Source organism: Syngnathus floridae, chromosome 14 (genome assembly GCF_059516105.1).
Source record: "Syngnathus floridae isolate MCC-2025c chromosome 14, RoL_Sflo_1.0, whole genome shotgun sequence".
NCBI classification, from domain to species: Eukaryota; Metazoa; Chordata; class Actinopteri; order Syngnathiformes; family Syngnathidae; genus Syngnathus; species Syngnathus floridae.
In genome coordinates, this window is record NC_142426.1 from 5,989,453 (window position 1) to 6,003,101 (window position 13,649).

Sequence of the window (13,649 nt, forward strand, 5' to 3'; positions counted from 1 at the left end):
GCAAAATCTGATTTACAGCTTGCATTGATGAGAATGGCTGTGCAGTATTTGCAGATTGAGAGCTGACACACATGGAGCAGCTTTTGACACACCCTTGAGGCCAGATCACAAACGAGTCTGGTAGAACTGGTCTTTCCCAAAAGGAAAATGATCTCTTAGGGAGTGGTGCGAAAAAAAAGAATCCATAGAGTCCTCCCTCGTTCGCTCTGTCGCCTGCTGAATTTTTTGGCTGTGGCTCCTCAAACAACTGAGTCACAGCACATGGAAAAGTTGCTCTTCTGCTCCTAACAATAGCACCAGTACTCCTGCTATTTCACTTTGCTGCTTGAAACATTTTCAAAATGAACCTATGTTCAGTTGCTCGCTCACTTTCATAATAATCTTTCTTTCTGCTTTTACAAACGAGGCCTAATTTTATATAGAATTATTTTAGTTTGGTCATATTTCTTGTATGTACTTTATTATACTTCAACCTAATGTTACTGTATTTTTTAAATTAGTTTCATTATTGTTTGGATTTTCTGTACAATGTAATTTTTTAAAACTTAATACAAGAGCCAAATTCATATTTTATACTTTACTGTATTTCTTTTAACGGAGTGACCATTTTTCAATGTAATTTATGTCATCATTCAGGAGGAATGACGTCATGGCAATCCATCCGGGCGGGGCGGGGGCGGGGACGAGGTGGTGGCCAGGCAGCAGCAGCCAGCAGCCAGGACTCATCCACCGGTGTCATGGCTTCCTAACAGTCGGGGGGGACTGAATGAGAGCGAAAACAAGCCCGCTTGTCTCCAAGGCCCCGACGCGTTATCACCCTTTTCTGACTGAACCGAGGAGCGGGGGCTCGCTCCGCCTCGCCTTCCCCCCAGGACAGAGTCTTTTCAAATAATTTCTGCTGAATCTGAGCCTTCGATCCCCGCCGACGTTTCAAGGCTAGCACCGCGGTGGTGGAAGATGGCCGACCCGGCGGAGTGCACCATCAAAGTGATGTGCCGTTTTAGGCCTCTCAACAGCTCCGAGGTGACCAGAGGAGACCGATACATTCCCAAGTTCCAAGGGGAAGACACCGTTATTATCTCGGTGAGTCCAACGCCAACCGAGGCGGTGTTTGTTGTCGCTATTAACTGAGGCCCCCGGGCTCAAGTCCGATACGCCATTTTAATTGTCTTGTAACGTTACGGGAAGTTAGCGCCCTTAGCTTGTTAGCTCGAAGCCTTGAGTCGCCCAGGAAGAGGCAACCGGCGCCCGGTGAGCTGTCACCGGGATTCGACATTTACAATCTGGTATCCAGTCCATATTTTGGGTATGGCGTCACCCTAAATGACAGCCTGTTTGTCTTGTTAGCCCCAGCCCCGGCTAGCCAGCTGTCAATCAACAAAGCCTCCCAACACCGTGCCAGTTAGCCACATTAGCCGCGTTAGCGCACAGTACAATAAGAACACTTACTTACGCACAGTAAACATTACAAAACGGGGCTAATGCTAATTGCTAAGCCATTTGGAGTGGCTAGGGGCCGATCTCTGATTTAATAGTGGCCAACAGTTGTCTACTAGCCGGCCTTTGGGCTAAGCTTGACCGACCTTAACAGATATTTAATGAAAAGCATAAATAGCATTTAGCTGCTCCAGTTACTTCACTCAACAACCGCTTGGTGAAATGAATGTATTGTTTGTATTTATGTTTAAATGAAAGAAGAACATGCGATAATAGTGATCTAAAATGTTCAATGACGTCTGTGGAATTGTCTCCTTTTTAACGCAGGTCATCTGTCACGTGACGCTGAATCCTATCGATACCTGCAAATCGAACGCACCTTTGGCGGGTTCTGCCATTCTTTTCAGGAGACATTAGTCACTCTTGAAAACAGTCCAAGTGAAATATGCTAATTCCATGATTTGTGGCACTTTTCAGGCTTATAGCTTACAATATTGTGGAATCAACAAAAGGCTGCTAATGATAAACATGAACCCTCCCCAGTCACGTGACAGTAATCGTATCACCTAACACAAATGTCACAAAAAGTATCTCGTCAAGTACCGATGGGGTTTTCAATTTACTCACAAATTTCCTTGGTGGGGCGCGCATAGATCTTGAACAGCTTTCAGTCTTTCTGAAAAGTTCTTTTCAGGCTATTTTAGTTTTAATAGAACAGTAAAGTAAAATTGGATAAATTCCCACGGCATACCTGATTATCTCTCATGACACCCCCAAACTTCATAACAGCTTCTTACACTCATTTTACATCACCCTTACAAATAAATGGTGGACAGATGATTTGATATCAGAAATGAAAGGACGCTGGTGTATGAAAAAAATGCCATTAGCTGCTTTCCTATTAGCCATTTTATTGCATTGTTCACTCAGCGATACTTTGCGTACTGTGGGTATTAAAAAAGAAAAGAAAAAAGGAATACTAACTTCTCACAATAGCAAATTTCAGCCTTTGATGCTGTATCTCTTGGATTAGACTTCTGGCCTGGCCTCCATTGCTGCTTTAAGTGTTGTCTCTGTGCGCTTGCCACACTGGAAGGCTGGATGACGACCGCTAAAGTCTACTGCAGCACGCTCATTCAGCTTTTCCATCAAGCTTCCTACATTGTGTTTCAATCTCAATGTTTGGCATTTGCTCAGCCTATAAAATGGTGGCTAAGCATTCAGTGCCTTGGCTGCCGCTCTTGTGGACTTTGGTTCTTGTCAATTGCCCGCCTTCCATTTGAATACTTTGAAATTACGGTAATGAAATGAAAGCCTCACTAGAATGAAAATGTAATTTGGAGAGAAACGCAAAGATGGACGACTTGAGCCATCTGACTAATAGCAGGCCAGCAATCTGCGCCAGTAAGGAAAGAAAGTGGGAAATTATTTGGGTGGGTGCGGCGTGCAGGTGAGACTATTGTGAAGAGCTGAGCTATCGTGTTGTGTTCTGCCTAGCAACAAAGTCCAGTGAGATTTCTTCCCATTGTGCAACGTGAACACTATCACCAGCAAAGCCATCAGGAAATCCTTTCGCACAAGCCTCCGCCTCCTCCTTGTCACTGTAATTATATTTTCATGTTGAGCACATAATCCCAAATGTAGATGATAAAGCCAATGGTCTCGTCGACAATGAGGAGTTGACAAAACGGCTTTTGCACTCTTGTTTACCTCCGACGTCTGCCCTGGCAGATAGCGGCCCGGCGCGCTGGCAGCCGTCGGGTTTACGTGCAAGCAAGTAAATGATCAGCCCGTTAAGATGACAAACGGCGCTTGACATGCGAGCGGCTGTTTACCTGAGATTATTTGAGACGTGGTGACAATGTTTTTCTCCGACTCGGTCACGTCTAAAGCAATTCTTGGAACAAGATTTCAAATCATTGTACTGATGTTTCACGGCCACGCGGGAATAACGCAAAGGCTAATGGCTTATGTAATGTGCATCAGTCCAATTTGGTTTCTGCACTCAGCGCTGACATTCCATGATCATAGGCCAGTGATTTACATATGGATGGATGACACTACATACTACCATTTGTTTCATATGCTCATCCACTCTTCACATCATGCTGTACACGCAGACCGGATTTTCTTTGAGCATGATGTCAGTTGGAACTCCACCCAGATGAGTGGACTTAATGACTCAACGTGGAGTTTAAACCTCCAGAGATGTTCTGCTTCTGCCTTGTTGATTGGAAATTACGTTTACCCCTTATGATTATCATGCTCTTGATTGTGGTTGGAAGACCGCATCCAAATGCTTTTTACCTAAGTTGCCGATTCCAACATCAACTGGCAGATGAGGAGCTCAAAAGACAGAAAACAGTTCAACCAGAATGTGTGGCGGGCGAAAGCAAAGTCACTTTCAATTCTAAAAGCCCGAAAACTAATCTTGCTTGGCAGTTGTGGTCTATTTTCTCGCTGCGTGCAGGTCTTCACAGATAATACATTTTATTTTTCGATGCACTTTGCACTTGAAGGCAGTTCTCATTCCCTCCTATTTGTCTTCCAGAGTAAACCGTACATGTTTGACCGAGTCTTTCAGTCCAGCACGACACAGGAGCAAGTGTACAATGCCTGCGCTCAGAAGATTGTCAAAGGTAAGGTGCTAATCATCCAAAAAGTAGATCAAAATAAGACGCTTCTCGTGTCGTCTCGTAGATGTTCTTGAGGGATACAACGGGACCATTTTTGCCTACGGCCAGACGTCCTCTGGGAAAACGCACACCATGGAGGTGCGTGCAAAGACAAATGTGTAAATAAACGGAGCTGGGTTTTTTTCTGAAATGACCTTGCGGTGTCTCTGATTCCTCAGGGGAACCTCCACGACACAGACGCCATGGGCATCATCCCCAGGATAGTGCAGGACATCTTCAACTACATCTACTCCATGGACGAGAACCTGGAGTTTCATATCAAAGTAAGTCGGCAGACGAGCTGCTCGGATGCAGGCGCAAATCAGCTCAACGTTCATCAAATTCGTCTCTTTGCAGGTTTCCTATTTTGAAATTTACTTAGATAAGATCCGGGACCTGTTGGATGGTAAGTGGGACAGATTTTCTTAATTTTTTTTTTCATACGGTTGCAAAGCGACGCTCACACATAAAACAGAGGGCACAGTTGGATGTTTGCAACTTAGAAAAATTAAATGACAAAGCTCATTTAGTCGTGCACATTTTTTGTATATGTTTTTGAGTTACTCTTTTTTGTTCCCAGTGTCAAAGACCAATTTGTCAGTGCATGAAGACAAAAACCGAGTACCCTATGTGAAGGTAAAACACAGCACCCAAGTTTCTAAAGTCGGCCCGAGTCTGCGACCAAACAACTTGTGTCCGCAGGGCTGCACCGAGCGCTTTGTCTGCAGTCCGGATGAGGTCATGGACACGATCGATGAAGGCAAATCCAACAGACACGTAGCAGTCACAAGTAAGACAAACCCATCCTCGGCCCGCCCGTTGAGGTGCTGAGGCGCTGAGCCAAACGTTTCTGCTCCTTAGACATGAACGAGCACAGCTCCAGGAGTCACAGCATCTTCCTGATCAACGTCAAGCAGGAGAACACCCAGACTGAGCAGAAGCTGAGCGGGAAACTCTACCTGGTGGATCTGGCCGGTAGCGAAAAGGTGCGCAGGTGCTTGCGGAACTGAGCCTGGACTGACTCCCCTTTAGGGCTGCACGACATGTGCGATAGGGTTGCTGAAGGTTGCTGGTTGCTTTTTTTCATGCAGCAAAATAAGCAAGCTAATTAATTGTAATGACCCCAGATAATGTTCAACTATTTGAATGGAGATTCACAGTTTGGTCTATCTCTGGCTGGACTGCTCCAATTCCGATTAAACAATTATTGCATGTCAATTATTGCATTGCCAAGATGACAATATTTTTTTCCGTATGCTGGCTGGCCAGCACATGGAAATTTGGCTACTGCCGATATCAGCAAATTTTCCTCATGCTAATCTCACATCAGGTCAGCAAAACGGGAGCGGAGGGAGCCGTGCTGGATGAAGCAAAGAACATCAATAAGTCGCTGTCGTCTCTCGGGAACGTCATCTCCGCTCTGGCTGAAGGGACGGTAAGTACTGTGATTTCATTACCATTCGAAACGATGCCACCACATTTTTATTAGCCAATACAACACAATGCAATGTCGCGCATTTCACAACAGCGGGAGCTCGAACAAAGTCCTTGAGATATAACAACGAGACAACCACAAAAAGAGTGAAAGCAGTAAATTAGAACATGTCGACACGCATGAGCCAAATGAAAATGCCACCCTCGGCTTTGCTTTTGTCCACCTTGGCAGTGTGGAGTCGGGACTCTGCTGTCCTTCACCTCTCCCTGACCCGTCCGCAGCCGTCCTGCTGCATAAGCAAATATGAAATAATTGGCAGAGTGCAAAGATCCACTGCCCCCTGACAACACGTTAGCATTAAAAAAAAAAAAAAAAAATGCATTTAAGATGCTGCCTCTTTTGTTCTGACATGGAACGTGTACACACAATACGAAGCATTGAAGTCACTACTCTGCAGTGGTTTTCACCAAACCTCCAAATGTTATATGACGATGGATAAAAACTGTTTGTCAAACGAATACAAGCAGAAGGTCACCAGTTTACTTGTAATGCATAAAAAAAACCTAAACTAATGTGTGTTTTCACCAAGGCCTACATACCTTACCGAGACAGCAAGATGACGCGTATCCTTCAAGACTCGCTGGGCGGCAACTGTCGCACCACAATCGTCATCTGCTGCTCACCTTCCTCCTACAACGAGTGTGAAACCAAATCAACCCTCATGTTCGGACAAAGGTAAGCAAGAACAAAATAAAAGTAGAAATTTGCTTTCAAATGGCTGCTTTGTAACCTCAAACGGCTTTTGTCCGTTTCTTCTTCACAGAGCAAAGACCATCAAGAACACGGTGACAGTGAACGTTGAGCTGACAGCGGAACAGTGGAAGCAGAAGTACGAGCGGGAGAAGGAGAAGAACAAGACCTTGAGGAACACGGTCACCTGGCTAGAGAACGAGCTCAATCGCTGGAGGAACGGTGAGTTGAACGGAGTTATTTTCTCGTCGGTTCGAGCGCAGATCTGTGTATTCACGCCAACTTTTCCTTGTCCCAGGAGAGAGCGTGCCAGTGGAGGAGCAGTTCGACAAGGAGAAGGCCAACGCCGAGGTTTTGGCCCTCGACAACATCCTCAACGACAAGCCGGCGTCCACGCCCAACGTGCCCGGCGTGCGCCTCACCGACGTGGAGAAGGACAAGTGCGAGGCCGAGCTGTCCAAGCTCTATAAGCAGCTGGACGACAAGGTAAAAAAAAAAAAAAACCTTCAAGTCTCTTAACTGTATTGTTGTTTTTTGTGATAATTTGACCTTGAAACTTTCACTTTGTACCTATTTCTTCAAATCAAGCTTGAGAGTGTGCAATTATTTTACCAGATGACTATTGCACTTCATTACATGCTGTGTTTGTAGATATCAAGCCAGCGGGTCACGGCTTGGGGCACCCCACCTTGTGTCTATTGTTAACGAGAGTTAAGGGCAAAAGATTTGTGTGATGCCAGACTGGAAATACAAAACAAAACCACACATCTTTAACCTTACATAATTTAATTTTCACCTAAAAAAAAGTGCTCTAACTGTAATATTTTCATTTGCATGGAAAGGAATGTAGTGATCACCTTCAATGGTGGGGCGGCACCCTCTATTGTTGTAATCAATGAAAATACAAATTTCTCAGCTGTCTCTCACCTTGGCCGCAGTGCAATGCCGATGCCGCGCTGCGAATGCTAATGTGCCTGCACGCCTGCATCTCTGCAGGATGAAGAGATCAACCAGCAGAGTCAGCTGGCCGAGAAGCTCAAGCAGCAGATGCTGGACCAGGAGGAGGTGAGCCCTGTAGTCCACAAACAAATATCCAAGCAGTGTGTTGTTGGGGTTTTTTTTTTTCTCTTGCTCGCTGTCTCTCAGCGTGTGTACTTTTTTGAAATTCAACTTTTTCTCCGGGTAGCTGCTGGTATCATCACGTCGCGACCACGAGAACCTGCAAGCCGAGCTCAACCGCCTGCAGGCTGAAAATGAGGCCTCCAAGGAGGAGGTGAAGGAGGTGCTGCAGGCTTTGGAGGAGCTAGCTGTCAACTACGACCAGAAGAGCCAGGAGGTGGAGGACAAGACCAAAGAGTTTGAGGTTATCAGCGAGGAGCTCAACCAGAAATCGGTGAGGGATACCTGAAAACTTGATTGTAGGCACATTTTCATGAAGAAGCAAATCACGTGGTTGTGAAATTTCACATTTAATGGCTGCGCTGAGCATTCCACAGATGCGCAAATATTTTTAAAAGTGAAATTTTAGCCATTTGTGTCTCCTTTAACGGAGGAGCCGTGGAGTTGTTACTAAAGTCTTCTTCTCTGCAGTCCATCCTGTCATCTTTGGACTCCGAGCTCCAGAAGGTGAAGGAGATGTCTAACCACCAGAAGAAGAGGGTGACGGAGATGATGTCGTCACTTCTCAAAGATTTGGCTGAAATCGGCATCGCCGTGGGCAGCAATGACATTAAGGTGAAGCAAAAGTGAAGCCTGTCCTGTCCGTCTTTGCGGTTCTTGCCACCCGCCCTTCTCATCGTTTTCCCCATGTCTGTAGCAGCACGAGGGTGGCAGCGGCCTCATCGACGAGGAATTCACGGTGGCCCGTCTGTACATCAGCAAGATGAAGTCGGAAGTGAAGAGCATGGTGAAGCGCTGCAAGCAGCTGGAGGGCACCCAGTCGGAGAGCAACAAGAAGATCGACGAGAACGAGAAAGAGCTGGCCGCTTGTCAGCTGCGCATCTCTCAGGTGAGCGCCGCCACCAACCCGGAGAGGCAACGGAGCACCGTGAAATAACGAGCGGTCTTTCTCTCATTTTGAAGCACGAGGCCAAGATCAAGTCCCTGACAGAGTACCTGCAGAATGTGGAGCACAAGAAGAGGCAGCTGGAGGAGAACGTAGACTCGCTCAACGAGGAACTGGTCAAACTCAGCGCACAGGGTGCAATTCCGATCCTCTTAACACTAGACTAAAAAAAAAAAGCGTCAAAAATTACTTTTCCTTAAAATTACTTGCAATGAATGGAAGTTTTCTCTTTCTCAGGTTGTTTTAACAAATGTTGTTGCGTATGTTGTGGTTCCGTGTCTGTGACAAGATCTTGTCGCACTTAGATAGCATTCTAACGTTTTCTTGAGAGCCATTCAGCAATTTTGCTGGATCTCAGTATAAGATAGTCAAGTCTACAGAAAGGCAAAAATAGACCAAACTTCAACTCGTCATACATCACCAATTATTTAAAAGTAATCGCAAATGTCAGTCGGATGTCGAGGAAATGCCAACCCTGCGGTTTTCTTGTCATGGTGACACGTCTGCCTTTGTGCTTTGCAGAGAAAGTCCACGCCATGGAAAAGGAGAACGAGATCCAGACCGCCAACGAAGTCAAAGTGCGTGACTCGGCTCTTGCCAATCACCTGCCTTCTCTCCAATTACCGTCCCAAAAAGTAGCATTTGTTGCATCACAGGAAGCAGTGGAGAAGCAGATCCACTCTCACCGCGAGGCTCACCAGAAACAGATCAGCAGCCTGAGGGACGAACTGGACAGCAAGGAAAAGCTCATCACCGAGCTGCAGGAGTAAGACAGCACCGCGCCATCTCCGACGCTCCTCTAGGAGAAGAGACGCGCCGCTTATTTGTACTGTCATATTTTCCAGCCTGAACCAGAAGATTATGCTGGAGCAGGAGAGGCTACGAGTGGAGCATGAAAAGCTCAAGTCCACCGATCAGGACAAGAGCCGCAAGCTGCACGACCTCACGTAGGTTCCCACACACAGTTGACTGTAAAACTGACAAAAGACAACCAAAGACTTCGTTTTTCAGACTGGCTGTCTTTGAGCATTTTGACCGCACAATGCTGTTTATTCGTAACAATATAAGCACCAAACGTAACAAAAGAAAGGGAGAAATGTGAAAAGCATGACCACTATGCATGTCCATCCAGGGTGATGCAGGACAGGCGGGAGCAGGCCAGGCAGGACCTAAAGGGTCTGGAGGAGACAGTGGTAAGTTGGGAGTCAGAGCCCGTTTCAATTTTCTCAAAAGCGTCTGTCTATCTTGCCTTATGTTTTCTTTTCCTTCAAGGCAAAGGAGCTACAGACTCTGCACAACCTGAGGAAGCTCTTTGTCCAGGACTTGGCCACACGCGTGAAAAAGGTGAGACAAATATGTGGATGCCAGCAGGATCTGGATGTAGGCTAAATAGTAGCCAACTCATGCCACCTTTACATGCTATTGCTAATTGTAACGCCAACGCTCTCTCCCGTTTGTGTGCAGAGTGCCGAGATGGACTCGGACGACACCGGGGGCAGCGCGGCCCAGAAGCAGAAAATATCCTTTCTTGAGAACAATCTTGAGCAGCTCACCAAGGTTCACAAACAGGTAGGACGCCTGAAATACGCCACGTCCGCCATTAGCTCTAGCGCCATCATCCAAATTTGTTTTTTGCCGCTAGCTGGTACGCGACAACGCAGATCTTCGCTGTGAGCTTCCGAAGCTGGAGAAGCGCCTTCGTGCTACAGCTGAGCGGGTCAAGGCGCTGGAGTCTGCACTGAAGGAGGCCAAGGAGAACGCCGCCCGCGACCGCAAGCGCTACCAGCAGGAGGTGGATCGCATCAAGGAGGCCGTCAGGGCCAAGAACATGGCCAGGCGGGGACACTCGGCACAGATCGGTCAGTGGGGCAGAAAAATAATTTGTGTAACGCAAACATCGCCTCCAAAGTGTAGACTTACGTTAGTAAGTCCAAAGACACTATATTAATAAGATCAAAAATAAGCTTTGTCAGCAGAAGTGGCCCAAACTCTTAAAGTTTGCATCCTATAAAAATATATTACAAACCAATTTACTCAAATTGCTAACAGAAAGCATAACAATAGTATAGTTTTTGTTGTTGTGGTCTTCATCCTATTCTCCCACCACCGCAGCTAAACCTATCCGGCCCGGGCAGCAGCCAGTGGCGTCCCCCACCCACCCCAACATCAACCGCAGCGGGGGAGGTTTCTACCAGAACAGCCAGACGGTATCCATCAGGGGCGGCGGCTCGGTCCCCACCAAGACGGACAGAAAGTATGCCCACCCATGCCTCTTAAATTTGGTGACTGATGCTGCTATTGTCCGTCTGCGCGTATTCATTGCTATCGTCTCTCTTTAGCTGAAGCAAGCAAGAAAGACGAAGGTCAGCCGACCCTCCGCGCCCCCCTCGCACCTCCTGCTGGCACCGTCATTCCATTACAGCTTCCCAGCTGCCCAGGAGTGAGTGTGTGGATTATAAATATTTATAAAATATATACAAATATTCCTGGCTGTACAGCTCCGACCCGCTTGCTTACCCGTCACCACAAAAACAAACAGACGACAGATTGAATTTACAACGCAAGCTACTAAAAAAATGTTGAATAACAATATCCAATACAACCAGTCTCGAACAGCCGCAGCAGCCTTGGCCAGCAAAAACTGCACGTGACTTGAATGTGTAGCTTTCCTTTTTCTTTTCTCTTTTTTTTTTTGTTTGGCACATGTTTGTCAACGTGGTTGTCGCGTGAGTAGTTGTGCCCTGCAGACTCCCCCCCTGCGCCCACAAGCTGAATGTAACACTAAAATAATAAAAGGCGAAAACAAAAAGGAGAGATCCCGCGGCCAGCCAGACGTAGCTTTGTAGGTGAAAAGCAACAACGCTGTACATTTCGTACGTTAGCAGCACACCGGTTTCTCCGCGATAATTTCTAAGGATGACATCAATATATAGATACTGTACTTATACATGGTGGGCCAAATGGGAGGTGGACATTTCAAAATGCTTTTATTAGACGACAGTACATTGGCAGCATCTTTTCCTTCCCGACAACTTTACACTGCTTAAACCAACTTTATTGCCTTTCATCCTTCCTTTCACTCTTATCGATGTTCCCTCCTTCCTCCCTTCTTTCCTGTCAGACTATCCACCCTTCCTCTCCTCTTCTTTCCCTTGCTCCCTTATACCTCAGTCCCATCTTTTTTCCTCCCTACCTACTCTCTCTCTAACCCTAACCCTTTTCTCCCTGCCTCACCCAGCTCCTTTCATAACGTCAACATTTCTTTCATCTTTCACCTCCCTCCAGGAAGTGAATTGAAATTGAGTGTCCACCTCCTTTTGTCGCGCCGCGTATATGAAATCCGGCTAGCGGCTCGATGTCCTCCATACTCTTTTTGTTGTGCGTCTTTTCCCTTGTACAAAGATTATTCAAATTTGTCAGCGCGCCACTCACTTGCTGTTCACATGGAGGAGGGAAAAAAAAAAAAAAAAGAAGTCAAGATGTGCAAGCGTGTACTGTAGATGTATTTAACTGGACACCTGTGGAGGCCAATTGTTTTTTGTGGTTAACTTAAAGCCGTATACTCGTCGCGTCACAAAGGAAAGGAAAAGAAACGGACGCCGATGATCCAGTCCAGGCATTTTAAGGCCTGCTAGGCTAACTCTGTAAAGCTACGTGTGTGTTTTTACCCATCTTGATGACTATTTATAGCCACTGCGGCCATTTTGTGCGTCTTTTGTGCTCCTTTGACTGCTTTGGATGCGTCCCATCGTCCACTTGCGGGGACGGCTGCTCACGCATCACTCGGCAAAATGCAGCATCCAAACCAAGTCATTGCGATGCTTTATTTAATTCAATAAAAAGGTGTAGGATTTTTTTTTTTTAATCTTAACGTTGTTTTTGGGGGTTATGTTTCACCCCCCGCCCTTGACGCAGTGAATCCCCAGTGCGTTGTTACAGAGGACTATTAAGATCACGCTTAAAGGAAAATGAGAAATGAACACGTGCGCTTAAATTTGTGAGAATAAAGAGCTATTTAAAATCCATTTTGAGAAAAGGTATTTTTTCAAAAGAAAGAAAAAGTTTTTTTCTCATTTAAAAGTGAGATACGTACTCCAAATTAGTCATTCTTTGGGGAGTAGTCTTTTTATCCGAGGGACAAAAGTGTTATCGCTAGAAAAAAAATTGGGTTTTCCCCAAAAATGTCAGAAGGTTTTTTCAAGAATAAAAGTTGGATTGTTCTGCTGATAAGTCACAAGGAAGTAATTATTTTGAGATTTTTTTCAATATTTTTCTCTTAAAAACATCATTGAAATTAGAGGATGAATTTGATTTTTTATTTTCATAAATTTTCATGATCAAGGTTTTTTTCCTGTTTTTTTCTTTCCCCCTTAAAATTGAAAATTCGACTGAAAAAAATCCTAAAGCATGAGTAGCATAAAAATACAAATGGAAAAAAACTTAAATTTGGCCTTTCTTTGGGGGGGAAAACTGAGACTTTGGCAAAAAATAACTTCTTAAAATAGGCCAAATGCGGAAAAATGACTTGGAAAAAATACCATTAGATATCAAAGTGTCACTGTACCTTGCTCATATTCCTTGTTGCCTGTACTTGGGTTTTTTTTGGGTGTGGCCCTAATACTCCTTCAGTGTGTTGTAATCACAGCATGAGGACGCCAACACCGCGTGCAAGTGCAATATATACTGTAAGATACACTGTACAACACACACATCCTCATGTAACATTTACCATACAAAAAAACAAACATGATCCATTTATTTAAAGATGAAAATATTTTAACATGGACTTTGGAAGCACTCCATCTATTTAGGAGTCAAGTCGCACTTTAGGCTGGACTCTCGCACCCCCTCCCTCTGTAATAAAGCAAGTAATTGAGCATGAACCTCCAAATGATTCTGCTGTCTTTCACCTCCCACCAAAAACTGGATATGAAATGGAAACTTAGATTGAAAAGTAAATGAATGACTAGAATTAAAGAAAATCTGTGGCTCCCAATCATCTTCAATTGAAATTAAAGATAAAACTGAAAAAAAAAATCCACTTTTTTATTACTGTGTAATAGTTGGTTCATTTTTTAAGGGTCGTTGTTGTTATGGGGGGTAAATCCATACGTGGACAAAAGGTACTGGATCATTCCCGGCTAACTGGGGCACAAAGCTGAGGTTCTGACATGGACGCAGACGAGCTCACCGTTTTTTTGTGTGCGTTTTTTTTTTGTTTGTTTTTGGATTGACTGCATGATGTAAATGTATGTGTGATTAAATAATTATCAGTCAACACATTCAG

General features: G+C 45.2%; 1 protein-coding gene across 2 annotated transcripts; it reads left to right on the forward strand.

The window, feature by feature from the left end:
- Window positions 1-679: 679 nt before the first annotated feature.
- On the forward strand, window positions 680-13,648 carry LOC148387274 (kinesin-1 heavy chain). 2 transcript variants are annotated; one of them, XM_088396900.1, is made up of 26 exons: window positions 680-1,083; window positions 3,989-4,076; window positions 4,138-4,211; window positions 4,292-4,396; window positions 4,470-4,518; window positions 4,693-4,748; window positions 4,815-4,902; window positions 4,974-5,098; window positions 5,443-5,547; window positions 6,137-6,282; window positions 6,371-6,519; window positions 6,596-6,783; window positions 7,294-7,362; window positions 7,484-7,690; window positions 7,888-8,031; window positions 8,114-8,305; window positions 8,380-8,497; window positions 8,885-8,940; window positions 9,019-9,128; window positions 9,208-9,309; window positions 9,495-9,555; window positions 9,635-9,706; window positions 9,827-9,931; window positions 10,005-10,221; window positions 10,475-10,616; window positions 10,702-13,648. In XM_088396900.1, exons 1-26 carry the CDS (start codon window positions 958-960, stop codon window positions 10,703-10,705), a joined length of 2,898 nt encoding a protein of 965 aa, XP_088253026.1. In that variant the 5' UTR covers window positions 680-957; the 3' UTR covers window positions 10,706-13,648. The 2 variants fall into 2 exon arrangements, with proteins under 2 accessions (XP_088253026.1, XP_088253027.1); XM_088396901.1 differs by having other exon boundaries at window positions 8,117-8,305.
- Window position 13,649: the final 1 nt, after the last annotated feature.

Excerpts from the sequence above, each read along its gene's own strand:
- LOC148387274 (XM_088396900.1), top strand. The coding sequence starts at position 958 with ATGGCCGACCCGGCGGAGTGCACCATCAAAGTGATGTGCCGTTTTAGG. Across the intron at positions 4,212-4,291 it reads GGAAAACGCACACCATGGAG|GGGAACCTCCACGACACAGA; the intron begins GTGCGTGCAAAG and ends CTGATTCCTCAG. Across the intron at positions 6,520-6,595 it reads GCTCAATCGCTGGAGGAACG|GAGAGAGCGTGCCAGTGGAG; the intron begins GTGAGTTGAACG and ends TCCTTGTCCCAG.